This window comes from Tachypleus tridentatus, chromosome 13, assembly GCF_004210375.1.
Source record: "Tachypleus tridentatus isolate NWPU-2018 chromosome 13, ASM421037v1, whole genome shotgun sequence".
In the NCBI taxonomy this organism is placed as follows: Eukaryota; Metazoa; Arthropoda; class Merostomata; order Xiphosura; family Limulidae; genus Tachypleus; species Tachypleus tridentatus.
In genome coordinates, this window is record NC_134837.1 from 146,786,917 (window position 1) to 146,813,292 (window position 26,376).

Here is a 26,376-nt window from a genome sequence, read left to right on the forward strand (position 1 = left end):
TTTTTTCTTTCATATATGATCTTGTATATTTTTATAATCTTTATGTTTTGAAAATGACCGCCACATTTTTCTTTTTTTCACTACAAAACTACTATGCGCAATTTAATTCAGTTGTTGTTTACGTGTCAAATTTTACAAAGGTAAACTACAGCATTCTGAAGTTGTATGTTCAATACAAAGTTTTTCTGACCTTAATAAAAAATATTGGAAAGTAGCTTTAGTTATATATAAGTTGTAATAAATTGGTAATTTCACAGTGTGTAGAAATATTAATACTTAACAAAAGATATCTGAAAGAGAAGAAACCAAAACACACAATATTCTCTGAAATATTATGCTTGCCCTTTCAGCCTTGGAGGCGTTATATAGTGACGGTCAATCCCACTATTCGTTGGTAAAAGAGTAGCCCAAGAGTTGGCGGTGGATGATGATGACTAGCTGTCATCCCTTTAGTCTTTCACTACTAAATTAGGGACAGCTATCGCAGATAGCCCTCATGTAGCTTTGCTCGAAATTCAAAAAACAAACAAACAATCTTTCGTGTTACTCAGTGGAGGCAGCACATTTTGTATCGTTGTGCTTAAAAACAAAACGACCACCAACTTTTCATTATTTTTCTGAGTATGAGCGTGTTTTCTCAACTTTGTGTAGTTTGTTCTTTTGTATTAACTTTATCATTTCTTTTTAAAATTTATTTCTGAATATTCGAGTAACGCTACACAAAGAACTATCTACACTGAACGTCTCTAATTTTGAACTGATTGATAGGTTAGAAGGAAGGGTTCTAGTTAATAACATCCATTGTCAATTCTAGAGCTACTCATGTCCGATCGAATGGTGGGGTTCCACCGTCACTCTTGTAGAACATCAAAGGATTAAAAGTGCAGAATGAGTTCTTGTGGCAACAAGTCGCGAACCGTTGGATTCACAGTCCGAGCACGCTAACCACACAGCTGTTTTGTTTGCTTAGCTCGAGGCATTTTTATTGGTTCGGACTCGGATGCAATTGTAATTAGTTGTATTACAGATTTATTCTATATCGATTTCTTTACATTCTAATGGAGTGAAAATCGAATCTGTCACTAGATTTTTTGAATCTCATCAGGGATATTACAGTTATTAGAAGACTTATGTTGAAACATAGTTATAAAAAACCTTATTAATTAAAAGTATGTTTCAAAATTACTTCAAAAGTAAATGGCATTATTTTCGCTGATAAAATTTGATTAATGTGTACTATGCTTGTCAATTTTAGGGTAAAACATTCAGGATGAGATGGACAACTCTTAAACATATATACTTATAAGCTGACAAAAGGTTAATAGCGCATGTTTCATTGACAACTACTAATATTCTTTTGTCAACTTTTAAGTATATATGTTTAAGAGTTGTCCATCTCATCCTGAATGTTTTACCCTAAAATTGACAAGCATAGTACACATTAATCAAATTTAAATCCGAAAAATAACTTACACTGGAAAGAAAACGACCTTGAGTACCCAAATAAATCTATTAACTTTTGAGTTACTCATTTGAAAGTTTAAGATAGCTGCTCTACCTGCGGTGTTTATCATTTTGATCTCATAAACGCCATAAATGTTAAAAACAAAACAAGAAACTGAAGCAATTTTGAATTTTCTTTTTCGTGCTCACAGGGAGAGTAGCATGCTGGGCACGAGCCAACTGCTGCGCATGAATAACTCGAGCAAAAGGACACTTGCACGAGAGACAGCCAGAAATAGAGCAAAAGGAGGCGAAGGTTCGGAAATGGAAGGAAGCACATCAAGCCTTCTTAGTAGTGCTGCAGGAGTAGGCAAATATATCTGATAAACAGGAACGCGGGGCGTCTAGGGCCTAAGGTTTGGACACATAATCAAGGTTGTGACTGAAAATTTATAATAGTGTTTGAGTTCTTAGAGGGAGAAGAGAGAGTCTACATTCTAAAACAGGTAGGACTGTTTGCGGTTATCCATCGTAGAAACAAGTATTATAGTTCAAAGTCCTAGTGATAGTGATTTCAACGATTTACTTTTAATTGTTCTAGTAGAAGCTGGTATAACTGATAGTTCCTACGGAAAGCTATTAGGCCTGCGGCCTTTCTGGAATTGTCTGACAGTTTTACAACAAGGTATTTATATGTGACATTCAATAATATTCAGCATCAATGAAAATAAGGATTTTATTGAAATTTTAGTTTTTAAAATGAGTTATCACCACAGCATTGTATCACATAGATTTTATTGAAATATTTCTTTGTAGACGTAGATATCAATGAAAATGCCTTGCTTTTCTGTTGCAACACTCATGAGATTTTCATTAAAGAAAAACAAATGTTTTTAAAGTTTGATTTTTAATTTTTTCGTATTTGAAACTTGCTCTTTTTTCATAATATTTTTTGGTTAAATCTAAAATATATCATGTTTCTGGAAGCTTGAATTGTTTTACTTATCGCTCAGCTATAAAAATATACTACCTAGTTATAAAAATACTATCCAGTTACGATTGGTGATGATCGGTGCTGTAGTTTCAGTGATCCGAGTTTTGGACGTATACATCGTAAGCTCCATTATAATAAGATGCTCAACTAAGTGTAAGAACAATCGGGTAAAGCTGGATCTTAAAAATCGCTAACAATGTATGCAAATACATGAATATTTTGTAAAATAAATGTTTAACAGCACCAGTTAATATAATTCACAAAATTAATTTTTTAGAAATACAGTAAGCTAACATGCAAGGAAAAAAGTGCTTGTAAAAAAAACATAGGCCTGGCATGGCCAAGCGCGTAAGGCTTGATGGAATTTAATGGTGATAACAAACTAACTAACTAACTAAAAAAAACATAAAAATGTTGCTACAAAGAAAAAGCTATGTGAAATCCAAACGTGCTTATGATAATTTCGTATATTTGTTATTTTAAAACTAAGTCAACTATTTAATATTTAAATCATAACAACGAATTGACGTTTACATTGCCTATTAAATACCTGTTGTTGTTTTTTGTATTTTTTTCTGAGTGTACTTTGTACTGGATAACTGGCCTCTTTGTATTAACGCATGCTGACTTTTGTATAAGATTCAGTTAGATATTTTAATGAAATCCAATTTAAAAACTAGATAAAATATTATCACGTTTCAGAGGTAATTTCCTTAGAATATCAAAGTTGTCATGTAATTTAATAACTTAATAATAAATGTTATTTTTGTTCTATTTTTATTTTATTCTGGAGGTAAAATGCAAATTTTTAAGACATCCTTCAATAATTTTAGTTTTCGAAAAGTACTTTTTATTTAATTATCACGACTTTCTGTTGTTTTTCACTTATGTATAAACATTTTATTTGTGCTTCATATTTTTCATGCATGCATTATGTTCCTTATAAGAATGTAATAAATAATTTTGAGCCTTCAATAGATTGAGAGCCGGCATGGCCAGGTGGGTTAAAGCGTTCGATTCGTAATCTGAGGGTCGTGAGTTTGAATCCCCGTCGCATCAAACATGCTCGCCCTTTCTAGCGCAGATAGCCCTCGAGTAACTTTGCGCGAAATTTAAAACAAATCAATATATTGACAGTGTGGTGAAAGGGTTCTATCTGCTCTAATTCAATCAAGAAATACTTTAATCTCCCTGATTTTCTTGATGTATTGTAGTTGTCCTTATTAATAACAATTTACTGTTTGTTTGTTTCTTTCAAAACCAGTTTAGGTAGGTAGTATTCATAATACAGACATCCAAATAAGCTTTAGATAAACTTATATACGAAAAGGAACACTATAGTATCTAGTCATTAAGGGCCCGGCATGGCCTAGCGCGTAAGGCGTGCGACTCGTAATCCGAGGGTCGCGGGTTCGCGCCCGCGTCGCGCTAAACATGCTCGCCCTCCCAGCCATGGGGGTGTATAATGTGACGGTCAATCCCACTATTCGTTGGTAAAAGAGTAGCCCAAGAGTTGGCGGTGGGTGGTGATGACTAGCTGCCTTCCCTCTAGTCTTACACTGCTAAATTAGGGACGGCTAGCACAGATAGCCCTCGAGTAGCTTTGTGCGAAATTTCAAAAACAAACAAACAAACTAGTCATTAAACCTACCTAAAAGTTACAGAATACTGGGAGGCCTGACGCGGCTCGATGGCTCGAATTCCCGTCACTGAACATGCTCACCCTTTAAGCCAGGGGGGCATTATAATTTAACAATCAATCTCACTATTCGTTGGTAAAAAGAGTAGCCCAAGAATTTGTGGTGTGTGTTGTTGACTTTATTCTATTTTATCACTGTTAAATTAGGGACAAACCAAACAAAATGCCGATTCCCAACGATGAAAGATAAACATTTTGAACGAAAGAAAGGCACGAAGACTTAAATGTAATTGTGTTTACATAGATCGTCTATATGTGTATAATGAATTTGCACTAACACATTTGCAATTTTCTTCCAAGGAATACGTGTACATACAGATCAAAGGCTCTGTAAATCTATACAATAATCTGTAACTTTCTTTCTATAGCATTTTGTTTCATAATGTTGCATTGGTATAAGAACCAAGTTCAGATACACGGGAGTTAAGCTTCACGGGAATTTAAAGGATAACATTTTTTTTTTCAGTTTAGGAAATAAGTGAAAAATAAAGTGTAAGTTTGAAAAGGTGATAAAATGACACACCATTTATGTTTCAGTGTATATTAGTGGATTTCTAGTTAACATTTGTCTGTGTTCTGAATCTAACTCGTGTTGCAGCATACAATTCTACTTAGTATCTTAATATCATTGATATTTAGCTTTGTATCTTAACACACGAGTACTAATTTATATTAAAAATACTACTTTTGCTAGGTCACTCTTCCTGTCGGACTATAGGAAATAGACAGGAAATCGCTTCCAGATTTAAATGTTTTTATAGGTTATGGGAGACAAGCTGTGATTTTGTGCCCATGAAGAACCACATCATTAAACTAACTTCTAAAGAAATCATTAAATGGTTTTAGTAATATATGCATCGATGGAATTACCACCAGGCATGGCAGATTATAAAAAAAACAACATCAATTTATCGGTAAGAGTTTTGCCCCTAACCTCAAAACAAAATAAAGATTATTTTGCAATTATGACCTTATGGTTATGACATTCGACTCACATTTTTTGGTTTGCCGGCTTAGATTCCATCACCAAACATATTCGCCATTCAGCCCTGTAGGTGTTTTAATGTGACGGTAACTATCACTATTCATTGTTAAAGATTGTCTAACTAATGACAACAGGTGGTGTTGATCAGCTGCCTTCTTTTTAGTTTATCACCTCAAAATTAGGAATAGCCAGTGCAAATAGCGTACGTATAGTTTTGAGTGCAATTTAATAAACTAATAATTTTGAAAGTAATGAAGTTTCAAAATCACTCATTTAAAACTTAAATGGCTTGAAACATTCCTAGTGTTACGTATAAGGTTTCATTTTTTTAACAATAATTCGCTCAATTCTTAAAAATTCTCATGAATTAAAATGTTTGATAAAAAACTAATGGTTCTTGATGTAATTATATGCATTTTCCTGTTCCAAAAATTACTATTTTCTATTTTATCGAAGCTTTGAGAACTATTTATCTACATGTATAACTATTTTTGCATGCTAGGAAACGTTTATAAGATGACTGTCTCCATTTTTATATTGATCCTCATGGATCAACGGTAAGTTCGAAGGCTTCTACTGATGTTTAATACTTACGGTAGGCACAGCCCGGATAGCATATTATGTAAATTTACGTTTAAAAACAAACAAACTTTAACTATTTTGATTGTAAAATATGACTGAAGTATAATATTTAGATGACAAAAAATAATAGAACGTTTAAAAATAAATATGTCTGTTACTTGAAATGTTCATACCATCAAGGTTATATTATAATTCATGAATACTTCTGAAAGAAATCAAAAGTACATCGAATTGAGTGACGTCAGCACGTGACATCTTCAAGCTAAAAAGTTTTTGTGCCCTGTGTAAAAATCTTGCTACTCAAGCAAGGTTTAGGTATGAGCGTATGTCACAAGGAACCAGATGCCAAGGCACATGCTTTTCTGTAGCACGTGACGTCAGCTCCTATCATTACTCCCAACCATCTTCTCTTGCGATACAGCTATTTTTGTGAGGCGCGATGATTTGCTTCTAACGTATATGTAAACCCTTATCGACCGTATTCAGCCGGTGAATTTTCAATAAAATGTGTATGATAAAATGTGACGTATTTCCGTGAAAAAGGTCTTAAGAAGAAGAATTAATGTCATTGTTCATTCAGTTATGTCTATTACTCTAAACATTAGAAATGAAATGTATGACATTTTTTATTGTTCTATATTCTATACATGAAAATTTTGTATTGTTTTAGGAAGTTTCTACGCTAAAACATTCAGTATTGTTTCCAAGGTTCGAACAACTAAACAAAACATAATGTATATATTATTGTTACAAAGTTTTGATCTATTTTCACCTAAGGTCGTTGACACGTTGTTTTTCTAAGTACAGATAGCACAGAGTGAAAACGAACCATTTAGAGGAAACGAAAAAACAAAACAATGCGCTTTAACATTCGTTTCTTCAAAGTTAGAAACAAATTATCAGTTAAGAGATTAAAAAAGATATATTCAGATAAACATCAAGCCAGTTAATACGCTTTGGAAATCATACTTCACTGCAATACTCTTCAGGTTTGCACGTACCAATACATTTCAGGAATATTTTCAACTGATTGCAACAATCATGACGAAAAATAATATAACAGTCCAGTATTTTTAAGGAATGTGATACACAGTATGTATAACTAGATATTTTTAACAGACACAAAAATTAACAATCAAAATTTCAGCCAACAGCTTAAGAAATTTCACACAGATCTTTCCAAGTAATATGTTTCGAGCTATAATTCTATTCACTTCTATGCTCAGTCTTCAGCACACTGAAAGCTTCTTTTCCCTTTGCTTTTAAAGAAGTAAGAAAAAGGAAACAGAGATAATACATAATAGTTATGTTAATTTCTTAGGAGTTTAGCTTCATTAAATAACTACTAAACATACTTAGCATACATAGAGTTAAGTTTTGTTGTTTTCAGGACATTTTAATTTTCATATCTTTATTGTAAAACCTTTTAGCATTTTACGATATCAGGCCTAATTTGTTAAATATAAGTTAATTATAAATATTGACTTTCTTATAACATTATCTTATGTACGGTCCTTAAAAACTGTGAATTCTTTTTAGTCTTCCATACAACATAATAGACTTATTTTATAGTATTTTTATCTAAACTGGTTTATAAATTTTTTGTCCCCTAGAAGTAAATGTTTCAAAATGAGATGCTTTTTAAAGCAAGACGTAGTGAATGTTTACAAAATCTCTGTGCAGTGTCGATGTTAAATCCTCGAGCATTAAAAGCAATTGCGTTAGGCCTTGAAAAAGAACTTAGTGTTTATTATACAAATCTATTATTAGTAATTTTAACACAGTTTCAGAAATCGTTTATTTTTCAGTTAACAGGATACATTTATTTGAAAGAGCCTTAACAGGAAATAACACTGAACTTAAATTGGTGTAAACAGCTTTGAATAAACCAGTTTATCCATGATAAATGTACCTAAATTTGGAGATAAAAATCTTGAAAACTCTCAAAAAGGAGTATTTTATTTCTACTTAGCTAATACGTACATGTAACGTAATATGAATAATGTAACTGATAGGAGTGAAATGTTTCTGTACTGTATGCAAGAAAAACTTCTTCCATTTTGTCAAAATATAATTTCTTAATGAATAACATATAAAGAATAAAAAGGAATTATTTATTATTTATAATTAAGATGACACTTATGGCTAAAATATGATTTCGGTTAAATTATGTTGAGGAATACACACTGTTATAAATGTGTCTATATTCATATGTGTGTATATATATAAATGTGTATATGTATACTTATATTCATACAAATCAACGCCAAAACGTTTACAATGAGACTTTAAAAAAGTTGAGAATATTCAATCTATCAGACATGGTCCAAATACAGATGTCGAACTAGTTATCAATCATGGAGAATCAGGGATTAGGAGCTGAATACTTAAACGTTTCAACTTCTACTACGTATTGCTGTTTGCAGCCATTTATGGGAAGGCAGGCACTCCATTCTTTAAACGTATAAAAAGAGCCTTGAAGTAAGAACATGCCCTCTTAACCTACTGTACTAGATCTATCAAAACTTTTAATTCGCTTGGCCAAATATACTCATCACACCAAATTAAAGAATAGAGCTAATGTGGGTGTTTTCTCTCAACAGTGTGACAGAACGTAAATTCTACTTGCTGTCCATGGCATTAAATTAAAAGCTGAAGTTGCCTAACAATAACATGTGTTAGAGGTAATCTAACTCCAAATCGTTTCAATATCAAATAATTAGAAGTATTAATACAGCTACCTATGAACTTGTAAGAGAAACCTGGAAGATAAATGATCAATGCAGGTTTTGAAACAGACTCTTAATTTGTATGAATTTCTTTAATATATGTAAATATTAATGTTAGAAAACGAAGCTCACATAAATACGCCATTTAATAATTTTTTATGACACTATTGATTAAAAACACCTTTTTAGTTTATAGTATACATATTTTAAAGTAAATCTATGATTGCAAATATTTTAGGGATGAAACTAACCCATAACTTACAGCTGACAGCAGAGCATCTCAGCTATATGAACTTTCAAATGTCCGTAAAGAAACATTCCCCTAAAACCCATTGTGAGTGCTGTGGAATCTCCCTTGATAACACAATAGCAAGATACTGAACTGTTATCTTAATCTCCCACCCCCAAGAAACAAACAGAGTACTAAGTCACCAACTCAATATTTCAACAACCAGATACAAACTATAACCATTCTATTTATACATCTGTTAATTATCTTCGTCACAGCCAACATGTTCCTATCGATACTGGTATTAGAAGCATTCAACATAACCAAGCAAAAAAATAGAGAAAGACATCAGCCTACCAATTTGCCCTAACCTAAATGCCTACCATCTAACTGTATTAATCATAAACTACATCTCATCCACCAACTTTCACCTTCAAGACAAATTCTTAGAATAAATAAATGGCTTAGCCCCAGTCTCATCAATCTTAAGTGACAACTTCACAGGTCTCTTAAAATCAACAACTTTAAGTACAGTTTTTAAAACCTACTTTGTTGAAGAGGCGCATGGGTGATACATTTTCTATTTGGCCACATGGACACGATACCATAACATAATTCTTAGAAGACCTCAATGCCATGAACTTTAATATCCAGTTCGTTACTCACACAGACATCAACAGACCAACATATTTCGTCGTTTTCTGAATGTATTCGCGACCAGACAAAATCGCAACCTCACCACAGGCATCTATTAAATTACAAAAGAAACAAAAGCTTTCAAACAAATCTTAAAGTCGAACATCTACCCACAGGACTAGTCTTTAAAAATCAAGAATTTCTGCCGCAAAATCAATATTCAAATCTTCTTCAAAACAAAATCCACGTTGAAAAATTATCTGATCAAAGTCACAATCACAAGAAAGTCTACGAAACTACTATAAAGTACTTTGTTCTTCTAAATAGTTTTATGCTGAAGAACTAGAAAGAACTGAACAGAGATTGGAGAACAAAGGGATGCACTGTGAATCTTACACATAAAAAACGTCCACCATAGTAGAGCCTGTAAGAAACTGGAAACATTGCACAATGAGATAAAATAGAAAGTTTAGACACAACTAAGCACAAAAAACCCGAAGGGCAGAAAAAATATTCAAAACCAAACCTCAACGGAAACCAACTTGTGAAAATCAATCAACTGTGGAACCCTATACTTAAAAAATTACAGCCAACACACGGCTTTCTCCCAGGACGGTGCTACATAACCAATAAGGAGAGAAAAGATAAATCATGACATCTTTATCCTAGTTATTCCCCCCTGAAGATCGGTGTTTCAAGTTTTCAGAACCTCCTCACCAAAAAAACATAAAGTTAAATTTTATAAAGTTTTGTATGTGTGTTTGTGTGTTTTCTTATAGCAAAGTCACAAAGGGCTATCTGCTCAGCCCACCGAAGGAAATCGAACCCCTGATTTTAGCGTTGTAAATTCGGAGACATACCGCTGTACTAGCGGGGGGCTAAGTTTTATAAATCTGATGGAGTTAAATAAAGTTTTTTTTTTTCAAACCTTCCCTTTGAAACGCAAAAACAGCAACAAAATAAATTACATCTAAATTATTTACAAATTGAAATATATACATTCATCGATACTGAATGTTTCAAAATATTTTATTACTATAAAATATAATTTAATCCTAAAAAATCTTTAAGACACAACAATATAAAAATAAAAATACATTGCATTTGCTATACCTCATGAATGTAGTTTTATTTTTTATTTCTTTTAATAAATAAGATTTTTATTTTTCCAATAATATCTTTAAGTGAGGTATTTTAATCTTTGACCCAAAGTTGGGATCGAAAACTGTTGATTGAAACATTTTAGGTTTATCTATTGGAAATTAAACGCAATACACTATTTTGTAATGCGTGTAAAAAATTGAATTTGGACAGACAAATATTTGACCAACTACTAGAACCATATTCAAACAGTAATTTTATAAGTATTTTGTAAAACCTCATAACAGTTTAGCTATTACAGCCATCCAGTTTAGTAATTATTTTTTTAACATATTAACTCCTTTCTTAAACAAACTGTCAATATATTTCTTTGTTTGTTTTGAATTCCGCACAAAGCTACTCGAGGGCTATCTGTGCTAGCCGTCCCTAATTTAGCAGTGTAAGGCAGCTAGTCATCACCACCCACCGCCAACGTTTGGGCTACTTTTTTAGCAACGAACAGTGGGATTGACCGTCACATTATAACGCCCCCACGGTTAAAAGGGCGAGCCTGTTTGGCGCGACGGGGCTGCGAACCCCTCTCAGATTATGAGTCGCACGCCTTAACACGCTTGGCCATGCAATGCCTTGTCAATATATTCCTCGCATGTTAACTTTCTATCAAAAAATAAGTTTTAATTTCTTTACAAATTTGAAAATTATTAAACCTAGTTGGAATGTTTTCAAGAATTATTGGAAGAATTTCTTTCTCAGAATTCTCATCTTTCTTTTGAAAATTTTTAACCGTGTTTTCTTCTTACTTTGAATTAATGGATGTGTCCTTACTAACTAGTTTTTACCAACCTTCTTCATCAATAGAATTATTTGAATCTACACTGGAATTATTTTCTATAAACTCTTCATTTGCATTATTTCTCTTTTTTCCTTGCTTTTATATACTGTTGGATCTGTTTAAAGTCTTATATCTTCCATTTTGAGTATGATTTAAACTAATAGGCTAAATAATATTAAAGGGAAACTTTGGCAAGCCAAAGTTTTCTAGAAATTCACTAAGAAACAAGAAACTAATTTAAAATTGTTTAAGGTTATTAAAACTCTGAGAATTAAATATAAAATTATTTGAAGTAGAGTTAAAATTTATAAAATTAATGTTAAAAATAGTCTATTCACAAGAGTAAAGGAGCCACTTAAAAACAAGACTTAACTCTTCAATAAGGAAAGACTTAACCAAACACAACTTCTGTGAGGGACATACTCCAATAATCTATTTATGGAAATCACGCTAAAACCAGACAATTTATAATCCGTGAAGCACTAATTTTAGTAGTTACAACCGGATCATAGATGTACATTTTTTAAAACTATTATAGTACTAGGACTTACTAAACACATTCAAATCATCGAGGTATATTGTTAATAGTTCATGAAATACCACTTTTTTTAAAGGCTGGGAAATAATTGATAAATCTGTATCCATAATTTATATCAACTTGATTGCATGTGTTAGTCATAAATCTACTTTCATAATTAAGCATAAATATGTGAATTTATTTCACAAGGAAAGTAGGTTAAGCATAGTTTTGTAAAATTACATTACAAAAATTCATTCTGAGTAGTTAAGGTTAAATCGTGACACTTTTTTGTTTTGAATATCGCGCAAAGCTACTCAAGGGATATCTGCAATAGCCATCTATAATTTAGTAGTAATAAGGGGAAGGGAACTAGCTAACACAACCCACCTCTAACTCTTGGACTACGCATGTTTGGTGATAGATATTCAAACCTATCGATTGCTAGTCGAACGCCCTAATTACCAGGGTATGCCAGGCCTAAATAATCACAGATGACATTACGTAACTTATCAACTAGACTGTAGTAACTGAATATTACAAGTAATTTTACTTACTGATTTCTTAGGTATTCTATTACTACCTTTTGAGAATTGTATATACATATAATTAAACTTTCAATACTCTTGTGTTTTAATTCATTGTTAATCACATATCTTTTAACTCCAGGCATTTGTTAAAATGACTATTAGGAACTTAAGCTAGTTGTTTGTATGGATGCTTATGTAATATTTTACTAATTGTCGGTTATTGTTGGTATTTATTAATTTTTATAAATATCGTAGGAATATTTCGTTTCAAGCATATTCTGATATTTTAGCAACTTAAGAATTAAAACTACTTTAATAAAACAAAGTTTAATGTTTTCTTGTAAAGGAAATGTAAACTGCGACATACAATATAAAACAACAAAGAATCATTGTTAAAGGATTTTCAGGTATCGATAAAATTTATGTAGCCCCAAGTGGCACAGCGGTATGTCTGCAGACTCACATTGCTAGAAACCGGGTTTAGATACCTGTGGTGGACAAAACTCAGATAGTCCATTGTGTAACTTCGTGTGTAATTCAAAAACCAAAATAAAATTTATGTAACATAATATTGGAGGCCCGGCATGGCCAAGCGTTTTAAGGAGTGCGACTCGTAATCTGAGCGTCGCGGGTTCGCATCCCCAAACGTGCTCGCCTTTTCAGCCATGGGGCGTTATAATGTGACGGTCAATCCCACTATTCGTTGGTAAAAGAGTAGCCCAAGAGTTGGCGGTGGGTAGTGATGACTAACTGCCTTCCCTCTAGTCTTACACTGCTAAATTAGGGACGGCTAGCACAGATAGCCCTCGAGTAGCTTTGTGCGAAATTCAAAAACAAACATACAAATATTGGATACGATAAGCACTCTTATCACATTCGGATATCACAAGATTAAATTTTTGTTCAATTTTAATTACTTGAAGATTAAGCAAAAAATATGTTACACATGCTCTTTTTGAATAAAACATAAACAGATAGGGTTTAATGAATGCCATAAACTTGGAGTCTCCATAATGTTTCATTCAATGTTCAGACAAAAAGTTTAGTCGTGCGTATTACTCGGTACACTCAGCAGATAGCCCGATGTGGCTTTGCTATAAGAAAACACATACGCGTATTACTTATTACTGTTGCATGATACACTGCAAGCTTGCAAGTTTCACTTACCAAGCCTTAAATATATTAGATATGAAAGTATGAATAATATTTTTAGATACCTTAGAGTTCGTTTTTTGAATTTCGCGTAAAACTACACGAGAATTATCTGCGCTAGCCGTCCCTAATTTAGCAGTGTAAGACTAGAGGGAAGGCAGTTAGTCATCACCACTCACCGCTAACTCTTGGACTATTCTTTTACCAACGAATAGTGGGATTGAGCGTAACATTATAACACCCCTACGGCTAAAAGGGCGAGTACGTTTGACGCGACGTGGATTCGAACTCGCCCCCCTCAGATTATGAGTAGAGTGCCTTAACCACTTGGCCATGCCGGGCCGATGCTTTATAGCTATTTAAAGTATGATTTGTATGTGCTTTCTTATTCTTAAAATAAATTGTCACCAAGACCCTACAGTGAAGACAGTTTATATATATATATATTAAAGACTGGCCAGGTTAAAAAATCTCAGCTGCTTCACACGCCCACCTACTTTAAACTATTATAAAATTTGCTACATTTTTACTTCCCCTAAGTAAATTATTTGTTCTTGTAAGCTATTAGTGATGTCGATTTAGACATATAACGTTTGTTCTACTCTTCATAAGTTGAATATACACATGAACAAGTACAATGCTTGAGAACTGTTAACTGGAGCTTTGCAAGAATAATATATAGTTACATCATAAGCAGATGTGAGAAACGACAGCCCAATGCAATAATTTTATATTTTCATAGTGTTGTATAATTATTATTTTGTTCACATATCCTGTTAAGATACTTAGAGACTAAATAAACAACATTTATAGTTTCAAAACCTTACTGAGCTTAGTGAAAGAAACCTTTTTGCAAGTTGCAAGATTTTCTTTGTTTGTCTCGTTCATACGTCGTTTAACAATATTAAAACATTGTAATGAAGTCTTCCATATTAGAGCGTCACCCCCCAGTAGCAAAGCGGCATGTCTGCGAACTTACAACGCTAGAAACGGAGTTTCGATACCTGTTATGGGCAGAGCAATAATAAGCTATTGCGTAGTTTTGTGCTTAATTCCAAACAAATAAAATCAACGAGTCATACGAATCAGAAATATTACAATTTACTGTGAGTAAGCTTAAAATAAATTAATCCAACGTGTGGTTGTGTTATATTTCAACAAAACTTTCACTCATCCTTTTCACACGTTTTCTGTATTTTGTCTCGCCACCGACTAAAATTCAACGGAATAGTTAGTTTTGACATTTCTGCACATATTGATTTTGCTGTGTGAAATTAATTCAAACTCGATAGTGAATTATTCTTTGTGTGTTTTTATTTATTTATATAATGTTGTTAAAGTAATACAACTTGTATAATTTATTGTTTATATATATATAATGCTTCAAAACTGCCCAAACTAGAATAAACACTTAAATATGTTACAAGCATTTTCAGAATTTTAGTCTTGTCCAGAGAAACAGTCTCATTAATATTCTGTAAAGTCACGTGAAATTTGAAAAAATGTAGGTTTATACGTCTTTTATATCAGTAATATATGGAACATTTTTAACTAGAATAGTTCTGTAGTAAGGTAAAGAACCCTCAAAGTTTCACGTCTCTGTTAGCATTTGTCTTCGATATAATTTATATGTTTAGTCGTATTACATCTTAACATTAGATTTATTAATAGTCATATTGATCCATCAGTGTCCAAATATAGGTTATGGTTTTGTCGCTGACGTATAACTTGTTTATTGTTGGTTCACTAATTAAATTACTGCTTCAACATTTGTTATCGTTACTACAGTTGGGAAGATATAAACGAAGTCATTCAACAGACTCCCACGTGTATCAGCATTGAAGATGGCACATGTACTGTTGCCATGCGACATGCCTAGTTGGACAGACACTCAACGTCAGCTAAGCCAAATAAAAATGTTACAGACTTCAGATCACTTGGTAATCGGACTGCAAAAGCTGTACGACGGTTGTAGGTCTGTTGAAAATTTTCAGTATAAATTCATTTATTAAAAAACACCTATTGAATGCTGTATATAGGAGGTCCTGTTTATTGCACCACAAGTAAAAGTTTAAAAGTCTTATAAAATATTTGTAGAAAATATATTATGAAAATATTGGACATGTTATGTACTAATGTGATTTGTACAATTTAAAATTCTTCAGATAGTAATTGAAACGAATATAGCAATATTTGTATAAAGCTGGAGTTTATTACAGTTTTTGTACCTCGAGGTTTTGTTCTAAACTGTCAGTTACGTCAAACGTTTTTCTATAATTTATAATTTTTCCATAATCAATAAATATGATTACAAAAATCATAGACTAATTAAACTTGCTTAAGACGATAGTTTGTGAACAAACCGTTTTTTATAAATCAAATAAAAACGAAGTATTTCAATATAATATTCTAACCAACCAATTTCTACGATATATTTTTTTAAATTTTGTTACTGTGTTGTTATTATGATAACTTAGTTTCCTCTATTGTTAGCTTCAGATTAATGTATCTACTGAGGAATTTATAGCTAAGATATCGTAAAAAGTGACAGTCATGCATAATGTTTAGTGGTAAGTATATACGTAATTTCAAAAACAGAACCTTATATAAAGGTATATAATATGCTCTAAAGATTATTATTCTATATTGATACTTTTGGGTAAAATTTTTCTCTTTTTCTATTTTTTCTTTTTTGGTTGTTCTTTTATAGTATCAGCCTAGACCCTGATGATAACCCAACAAAAGGAGACATTCTCAGATTTGAAGGGCTCAGGAAATTTATAGATGAAACAATGACAGCGGATGAAAAATTACGATTTTTCAAACAAACTTTGCCTACATTAATAAATAGTGCTCTAAAGCTACGACTTCTGAAACCAGCGGCAGGATTTCATTTTTTATTACAGCAGGAAGGTAGGCAAATCAGCTAGTTAATTGTAGCCCTATGAATAATATAACAGATAAAGAAATATATATATTTTATTCATTTGCAAAGGTTTCCCTTAAATATTTAAATAGTAGAGTTTAAAGAGTCCATTTCTAAGAAACTATTATCCTAAAGAATATTTAATACTGCATAGTAGATTTTAATATTGTTGTTTTGTGTGACATACAGATTAGTCTCATTTGAAAGATATTCGATTACAAAGACAATGCCAATATAGCAAAAACCTGACTTTATAACTTTGTTGTGCTTATGTTACAATCAGTTACACATTTTTTATTTAATTACTTAAAACTGTTCAAGTCTAGTTTTAGTATACTTATCAACAATGTCTATTGTAACAATGAAATACTGAACAGTATATTTTACACGTTTCTCATTTGTAGAATTTATATTTATTCACATTATAATTGAAAAAGCTTAGGATCACCTTGTTACTTTGCAAGAGATGAACTGTCTGTATTTTAAATGATTCCATACGTAAATATTACTTCTTAATTCGATAATTTTAAAAAAAGAGACTATGATGACTTCACCGAGAATATTCCGAACAACGATTATGCATCACAAAACTGAATGTTTATTATTTATGGAATGCAATAATTTTATCAAAACCAGAAGACATAATTTAACTTACTTAAAGTTTTGAAGAACCTAAAAATCATATTTGTTTTACCGCCACATGCAACAGAATTATTCAAGAACAATTAGTACTTAAACAATAGAAATACAACTTTGACTACAGGACACATGCTGTAATATGAGATAAAACTAAAGTAAGGAGATAGCTTCTTAGCCTTTTGTACAAAAATACAAAAAAAGCTTCAACACCTCAAACAGTGACGTATAACTGAAGATATTTGATCATATCTTTTTCACCCGAGTTTGTGGGTTTAAAAGAAATGTATATTTATAACGTATCATAAATGTTTCAGTTGTTGTTTAATATTAATATCATATTTTCAGAACAGTATCGAAGCCTTGACCGAAGATTACTCGTTTCATTATTGTCTAATGCCTTTTGTTCTCTTCTACCAAAAAGGACTGTTAAAACTCACCCCACATTACAAGACTTCAACTTCGGTGAGTTCTTTCGTCAAATGAAAAGGTAAGTTTGTTTATTGTTGCCTAAAACAACATTTCTTTGCAATAAAAATGTTTATTTAATTAATTTTGTACATAAAATTTTTTTGAATGTTCATTTCTTTTACTTTTGCCTTTCTCCAACGCTAGTAAAACCTTAAATTATCGAATGGCTTTCTTAACATTCACATTTACTTTCAAACACAGCTTGAAATGGCCTCGCAGATAAGGTCCTTGATTTGCAATGTTCAAGTTGCGGATTCATACCCCCTCACCGAATATTCGCGCCCGGAGGTGTTAAAATGTAACGGCCAATTTCACTTTTCGCTGATAAAGAGTATCCCAAAAGCTCGTATGACCTGAGCTTGTCATATAGCTCCTGAACAGCATTACGCGAAATGCAATTAGCAAAGATTTGTAAGCCCATTATAACAAATTATAACCAATCAAATTATCCGTGGAGTTCAAATAATCAAAACTTATTCACAATTATTTTAACCAGAATAATTTAAATAAATTAATAATAGTAAGGAAAAGACAAGGTTGTAGCTATTTAAAGATGAATCAAGAAAAGTAGTCACAACTTGCAATGGTTAACAAAGATAAGGTTGCAGTTACTTAAAGATGAATCCAGGCTATTTTCAATAATTTTTTACCGGTCGAAAGTGGCTCGGCATGGCCAAGCGCGTTAAGGCGTGCGACTCGTAATCTGAGGGTCGCGGGTTCGCATCCCCGTCGCACCAAACATGCTCGCCCTCCCAGTCGTGGGGGCGTTATAATGTGACGGTCAATCCCACTATTCGTTGGTAAAAGAGTAGCCCAAGAGTTGGCGGTGGGTGGTGATGACTAGCTGCCTTCCCTCTAGTCTTACACTGCTAAATTAGGGACGGCTAGAACAGATAGCCCTCGAGTAGCTTTGTGCGAAATTCCAAAACAAACAAACAAAACAAACTGGTCGAAAGTAAATCGTAATGGGTAGTAAATAACTCAACGACCTTAACTTGTAGACTAATACTTTAAGCAGTAATTGTGAAATAACTGTAATGTTTTTGTATAAACAGAGACTGATCTATATTTTTGAAAGGGTCAAGTCGCTCTTATAACATTTTACTGTGGATTTACTCTCCTTTGGAACTGAATAGCAACAGTATCCTTCATAATACAACGTGAATGGATTTAAATGAAAGTGTTATCTGAATTTGTTAACACTTTTATTCGTTTTACTAGCAATTCCTAATTCATCTTGCTTTTTGATGGTTCCGCAGTAAGTAGAAAGGCTTACAATGCTAAAAATCGTTTTTCGTAAGATTTCTTATTCATCTACTTTTTGATATAATATTAACATTTATTGTTTCAGGAATCATAACCTTGTTCTACAATTTTATTTTGAAACATTATCTAGGGAAATAATAAATTAAACTATTAGAGTTTAGTCTAATATTTTAATTGAAGTTAAATGGTATATTTTAATCAGAAAATATCACGGACCAAGATGAGGCAAAGTGTAGAAAATTCATTAATTCGAACAATTAAGGTAAACAGAATATATTCTACAAAAGTTGAAAATATAACTAAAACAAAAGTATAGTTGTTATTTCGAATGTCAACGACACGTAATGCAACACACGGACTGAAAGGCCAGATCAGAAGCCGCAAGATTAAGACATAGGCATTCATAATTTTGAACTATTGATAAGAAGGAAAAATTACTAATCAACAGAACCGGATGCTTACATGGGTATTCTTAATCGAAAAAGGGATTGGCAGTTTCTTTTATAACGCATCCACAACATGTTAGGACGTATTCAGGGAATATCGCAACTCGAACCGTAGACCTTCGGATATTAAAAGTGCGCGCTAACTATCAGGTGATTTATCCCAAAATTGAAGCGGGATAGAATTTTAGTACGAATAATACTAATGATAACAATTAAAATAAAAATAGGTGTTATCTAAATAGGATTAACGTAAACGGGTGTCTGTGCTGAGTTATTGTGGCAAAGTTATATTCATCAAAAGAACATATAGTCTGAGTAAAACACACGAGTGAGTTTATAATTTTTTAAAAATACCATAATGAAAATAAATTTAACGTTATCGAATGCAGACAACAGCCTTTTCATTCAAATACTTCACTTTAAATGCACGATTTGTTATGTTGAAGGAAAGAACGATGTGCGAAAAGGCATGATACAAATACCAACATATTTATTGGAGCGTTTATTTATTTATTTTTTTGCACCTTATGTATGTATATAATTAATACAGGCTACCACTGCAACTACACTTTCCATGCCGAAATATTTTTCATTGGGAGGTATTAAGAGCTGATAAAGTTATCCACGCAAAGCTGCACATTCGTTTTAAGACAAATATTCATAAGAAGTTTTGTCTACCAGTGGTACAGCGGCAAGTGTACAGACTTATAACGAAAGAAACTGGGTTTCGATAGCTGTGATGGGCACAGTACAGATAATCCATCGTGTAGCTTTATATGTAGTCACAAACTTGGGAAATTTAAACAAATCTAACTGTGTAGTTTGATTGTATAAATTAAATATAGACATTTCCCTTCAGCAATTATTATTTATAATTTTAACAGTGTATTTTATTTATCAATTAATACTATTCTTTCGTGTTATAATATACCCAGCATTAAATGGTATGAGATATCTAAATGTTTCTTAAAGATTTATGTTAGATGCTTGTAAGTAGATATCGAAATTATAATTGTTCGATTACTTTTTATATTTTCCTTTATTTTTCTTACAGACAGTTGAAGGCCATAACCACGATTTAATTGTTTTTCAAATGTATTGTGCGATATTTGTGAAAATGCTTCCAATATAACTAACTTCAAAGATAAAATAAAACTCTAGGTTAACGTTAAATATATTTTATATTTACTTATCTCTCCACTTATCTGTTTGTATTAATGATTTGTTTTATTTTGCGTTCGCTCTAATCCAATATGAAACGTAGTTTCGAGGCTTTTATTGTGACTGAGCTCAAATAATCACGTTAGCAGAGAAATGCATTTACAGATTGTGGAGCACGTGTAAATTAACCACAATTTATCTGAGAATGCTGAGGTGTTTCCTAAACTTCAATCATGAACTAAACATGCAACTGTTTTTCATCTCCAAGCAATACCCGTTGCTGAAGCTTGTTATATCTCCCTAAAATGTGTCATATGGCTAAAATGTTGTTTGATATCTGTTTAAAAATAAATATTGATATAATTAAATATCAGAGGACATAATATTTTTCAAAGAATGTATTCTTCTACGTTCTCCATGGAAACGGGAAATCTCTCACCGAGGAATATTGAGGAGAACAATGAGTTTCGAAAAAAGAATTTCAATTTAATCGTAATAAGCTTCGTCATGTGCTGAAGGCTATGATTAGGAAAAGGTAACATCCAATTCATAGAGTCACATAAATAGAGATCTACATAACTTCTAGTACCATTAAGAAAATAATAGATAAGTATTTGGAGTTAACTACTGCTCAGAATCAAACGTTTATATGTTTCTAGCATTCGAAATCAACAGCTGTTTCCATGAAAATATTATCGAAGAAACTTGAACAACGACAATTTCTTTCGATCAAGTACTAGTCAAGATCCCTTCCTCCTATTACATCTCCAACAGATTTTTGCTCCTCTAGGCTGCTTAAGAATAATCTTAATCATAGGACTAAGGCCTTACCGTTTTATATAAAGCTTCATAAGAGGATCGGAACAACAATCAATCATATAATTGTACCTAGGAAAAGCCTGATCTCGTAAAGAATGACAGTTAGGAAAAACACGGTATTTATTGGTAGTAAACGGCACTTAATTAGCCTTTGGGGAAAATGTAAATGACCTTTCGTGCAATTATTGTAATTATAAACATTACCGTTAGGTAAATTACTATTACACGGAATAGCTCGTTCACTGCAAATTATTGTAATAGTTGAATACGCGAATTCCATTTGATAAAATTATTGACCAATTAATGCGGCAAAAAAAAAAAGACTCCCCCGTTAAAAAAGAGGAAAAATCAAATCTTCCCATACAAAAGCCTCGCTTACACTTTTTTGGTTCATGCATTTAATCTACTGGTCTTAAGTTATTCGGTTAACTGTAAATCACCCAACACGATATCTTTAATAAATTATCAGCAACAATTATAATAAAAAAGCTGAAAAATTTCTTTGATAGTATGGATAGTAATAATTTTATAGAAATCAAGTATCGATAGGAACAAAAACTAAATGTACTTGTACCATACTTTAAATTTAGTTGAAAGACAGAAGCTGATATTCACTATTCTCAATAAAGTTGTACATATAATATACATACTAGTTTTGCAATCAATTTGGATTTGATTTTTTAGTTTAAAACAACAAAAGAATCTAAGAAACATTTTCCAATATTTCGACTTTGTGGGAACCCAAGAAATCAAGGGAAAAGTTCGCTTCTATAGACAGGTATGTTTCTGTTAAATATATTTCAATACATATACTAGAGAAGAGTTATAACATCAGATAATTTAACTCTTAAGCCTATTTATGTATCTCGAAGTTCTAAATATTAATATGGCTTCTACAATCACAGAAGAACCAAGAGTAGGTGAAATACCTTTATTATTATATGCTGCTTATCATTAGTTTACTCACAGTGTTATTATATGCAATCTTAAGAATTTTATTCATTTATATTTCTAACACAATATTTAGGTTCTACCTTTCAAATCCATGCCTTCTCTTCCTGAATGGCTATGTAGTGATCAACCGTTGTGCCCTCTTGTGGTGCGTACCCAAGGAACTCCAAACGACGCAGAAATTCATATGTACAGAGTAAGAAATATATATACAGCACATAAAAATGAACATCTCCCCTAAAATTATGAATTTAATGAATTTTTTTATTTTAAGTATTATAATCCGAAGTGAATATTAAGAAACAATGGACTTAATGCTGTTTATTTCCGCTATCAATCTAATTCGTATGTCAATTCATTATATAAATTATCTCAAGAGAGAGGGGAAAAAAATCTAACCTTGTATGCATTTACGTTTTTTTTTTCAAAATTGGAATAAAGCAATGTGGTGAGTAGCTATTATTTGAATGTTTGACAATATGATCAATTTTACATAAACTAAAAATAAATGAGAAATTCTAACACCATATGGTTTAAGTGAAAATATATTCATTTATCTAATAATAGAAAGATGAAAGAAAAAGAAGGGAAAAAAGATGAAATTTATAATTATATACGAAAGATTGATATTCAGGTTAATGTTTGGAGTATACTTTATCTTTTCCACTGAAACAGTTGGAAATTTTAATATTTTGTTTTTCTGCTAAAGTAAGTGGAAGCTTCAATAATTAATATCTCATTTACTAATGTTGTTGAGTTAAGTTTTTTCTAGATATCACCATAACATTGTTACAAATGTCACTTCATGTTTATCACATGATTGTTAAAGACTTGAGATGAAAGTCACGCGCAACATTTTTATTCCGATAGCAAATAACAGATTAACTTTTTACTTAGGTATCGTTTAAAATATGAGCTAATTTCAAATGTATCATTGAAGCATTTGTGTTTCGTATTAACAAAGTATGCTCTCATTTATACATTGTGAATACTGTATTTTGTGTTATAAGTATCTCATACATTTCGTTTTTTAACCGCAGATTATGTTTCTTTTTATATGTTGTTTCATATACATCTCATTTTCTGCGTATAATATTTTATACATTTTGATTAGCAAAGTATGCTTTAATCTATACATTGTTGAATCTATACGTTACCTTTAAGTATATCAAACACCTAAAATACGTTTACTAGTACATTGTTGATTAATTTATCTAAAACGAGTGGCTCTAGTAACACCTACTCTCGTAGGTTCTGGAGAACTTGTGACACAGTTGTTCAGTGTACGCTTGATATGATAAGCATATAAATCTTCTTTATCTTAAAACCTAATTATATGAAAGTATTTCTGTGACGAATGTAGTCTTTTCTGAACAGAATTAAAGCTACATTATCAGCTTAGGGCAAACTGTCGATAATTAAAGTATATTGCCATTAGAAGATCGGTTATTCCATGAGATGTGTATATTTAAAAATACATAATTTTCGTAAACTTAATATCTAGGCTAAAATGTAAAAGAAAATGAAGAGTTCGTCAAATGTGGCTGATTTTTGAAAAGTAGAATATGAAGGCAACAAAGATGAGTATGTTTACTAAATTTAGAATAATTTCCTGATTTTTTTGAAAAAACGTCATTTAAACTATGTCTACTTTAACGTCAAAGTATATGAAAGTTTCATAATGTAAAAGAATTGAACCTTTAATTCTTATAACAGATATGACGCTGGAAGTCTTTTAGTTATCTGAAGTTAGAATGGGGTTCGGAAATACTATTCATAAACAGCTGTAACGTAAATTATGTTCACATTAACTTTTATGTAAGTTTCGCTATTACTAAACAGCAAATTGTGTGTGTGTGTTTGGGGTAGTAGGACTATTATAAAATAAGTATAAACCATAAAGAAACAAAACTGCAATCCATTCATACGTTGTTGCTAGAATGTAGTATTTAGAAGAAATATTACCATATATACTTCACACGACAAAAAAGCACACATCAAATAACAGCCACAAAAACAATTCATAACCATGATGACCATATCATCCATGTTGAACGAATTATAGACATCTCACAATACTGTGTATTTTACAAAAAGAAAAAATACATTTATTAGTTGAGCTGAAATACTGCTCTCACGCTTAAAATAAAGAGAAACCTGACCTCAAGTTTAACATGATAATGAAGACAGTAATACCAAAAAAAAAAAATTATTCTTATGCTTTCTTATTTTTCTCGAAGTCGCAACTTCAATATAGTTTCTGTAATACAATCACTCAAGACTCTCTAATGTAAGCAAAATATTTCTATTGTTACATGTTACGAAGTATACTAAATTCGACATTTTATTCTATGCATCAACGAAATATATATTTATTGTTGTGTAACATGATATTTACATGTTTTAAGAACGATACTTAAACTGAGAAAAATGTTTCACAATGACATCGTAAACATAAAGAACCCTTTGTCTTTCTTTGTCCATATTTAAAGAGGTAGAAATAATCCTTCATTGGGAGCTTACTGGTAGTGATGATGAAAATGATCAGATGATTGATTAATTATTTGGAATTAAGCACAAAGCTACACAATAGGCTATCTGTGCTCTGCCCACCACTTACATCGAAACCCGTTTTATAGCAGTGTAATTTCGCACTATACTACTGGGGGGGGGAGACGTTGATCAGATATAACTACAATGGATAATGGAAACACAGTAGTCTAATCCTGTGTATTTTAAAAGCATGTCTACCCTTCTTCGCAGGAGAGAATATTATATTTTAAGATACTTGACTAGGTTGATACTATTCTCCACTGTTAAGTGTAGCGATATTCGCGTGAAAGATATGTGCGAGAGAGACAAGAGAACAAAATTACATAACAAGCAACTTTATAATATTGTAGAAATATTATGTTAGTTTCATGCGAATGTTTTTATGTTAAGTATATGTTTAAATTTAAACCATGGTATGTATGTGACTTAAGTCAGATGTGAAGCAATTTTACTGATTATTTACTTCGTGTATTGTCAAATTCCTCACTTTTATTATGTCACAAGAAATTAATTGAGCCTTCATTAAGACGGTAAAATTGAAATATTGTGTTAAAAGCGCACGCGAATGTTTATTTAAGTGAGAGTTATATGCAGGTATTCATTGTTGATTTAAAACACTTTTTTTACAGGTATGTGACTGCAGTTCAAGAATCGGAGGTGAAGTCTTAAAGGGCGCAATAACAGAAGTGAGTAAAGACATACAGTCCACATGGTGGACATAAAGAAGACATCGTAGCCATAATGATAATGTCCCAAGCACTAGTCCAATAGATTCAAAAGCTCATCAAAATGGCGATTGTTTTTAAAGTGCTTATCTGTATTGTGTCTATTGCGTTGATCAAACCCCGAATTTTAATGTTATAATCTTCAATCTTACCGCTGATTCACTGAAGGACATTTAAATATGAGATAGGAATGAAGTTATGTTGTTATTGTCTCTTAGAGTTTTAATTTTTCCTTCATAATTGTCATAGAAATTTTGCTTATTGGAGAGTGATTATATAAGTCGTGTGTTTTAAAAATGATTAAATGAATGCAACAGCCTTAACTGTAGTGTAGAAGTTATGTTATATTGTATAACAATACCCTTTGTTTATTTGGTGAAACTTAATAGTTTTTTCAACATTATTACTATTAATTTGAAGATTCGTAAACTGTTAATAAAAACGTGTGTGATATTTGTGAGCATTTTAGTCGTCACGAGAAAAGTTAAGTGTAAGATATTTCAGAAAAATTTCAAAATGTTGAAACAAAGCCTTTTAAAGTTATTCATCTACTTTAAATTACTAATATTTTATACTGAAATATTTTAGCGAAACGTATTATAAAAGTCACAGTTGTAGAAAAATGAAATATATTTTATATCATTCGAGATTGCATAAGAAAACTAATTCTTTTTAATAATATGAAACTGATTTATTTTTAAGTTACGGTTTAAACGCAGATATTGGATTTCGAATGGCAAAGAACAAATTAATTGTAATTTGGATATAAAGAAAGAATCTGAAGTTAATTTGATTTTTTTACCAGTTCAACAGCTTAATAGTTTTCAATGTTTAGCCAAATTTCAGCATCTAAACCGTAGCTTTTAAACATTTGTGTATATATATCGTATCATGGAATATTTGTTTCTTATCGTTCAATTCATTGACAACTTTTAGTATTAAATTAAAATTCACTGTACAATGAAGGAGATGAAGAAAAGATATTGAATGCTA

At 31.7% G+C, this 26,376-nt stretch overlaps 1 protein-coding gene across 9 annotated transcripts in view; it reads left to right on the plus strand.

Annotated features, from left to right (window-relative positions):
* The window catches only part of LOC143239905 (uncharacterized), a 73,275-nt gene that overhangs the window by 17,968 nt on the left and 28,931 nt on the right, over positions 1–26,376 (plus strand). For 4 of the 9 annotated variants that reach the window (XR_013021436.1, XM_076481533.1, XM_076481527.1 and 1 more), the window contains exons 2-8: positions 1,656–1,949; positions 15,218–15,404; positions 16,140–16,342; positions 17,340–17,481; positions 21,839–21,932; positions 22,182–22,301; positions 25,288–25,344. Coding sequence is in view for 8 of the 9 variants with exons in the window: in XM_076481533.1 (XP_076337648.1) it covers positions 15,274–15,404; positions 16,140–16,342; positions 17,340–17,481; positions 21,839–21,932; positions 22,182–22,301; positions 25,288–25,344 (747 nt within the window). In the remaining variant the exon portion in view is untranslated. Of the gene's footprint in view, positions 1–1,655; positions 1,950–2,044; positions 2,129–4,830; positions 5,051–15,217; positions 15,405–16,139; positions 16,343–17,339; positions 17,482–21,838; positions 21,933–22,181; positions 22,302–25,287; positions 25,345–26,376 lie in introns of all 9 variants that reach the window. The other 5 variants (XM_076481530.1, XM_076481531.1, XM_076481528.1 and 2 more) reach the window with 5 other exon arrangements.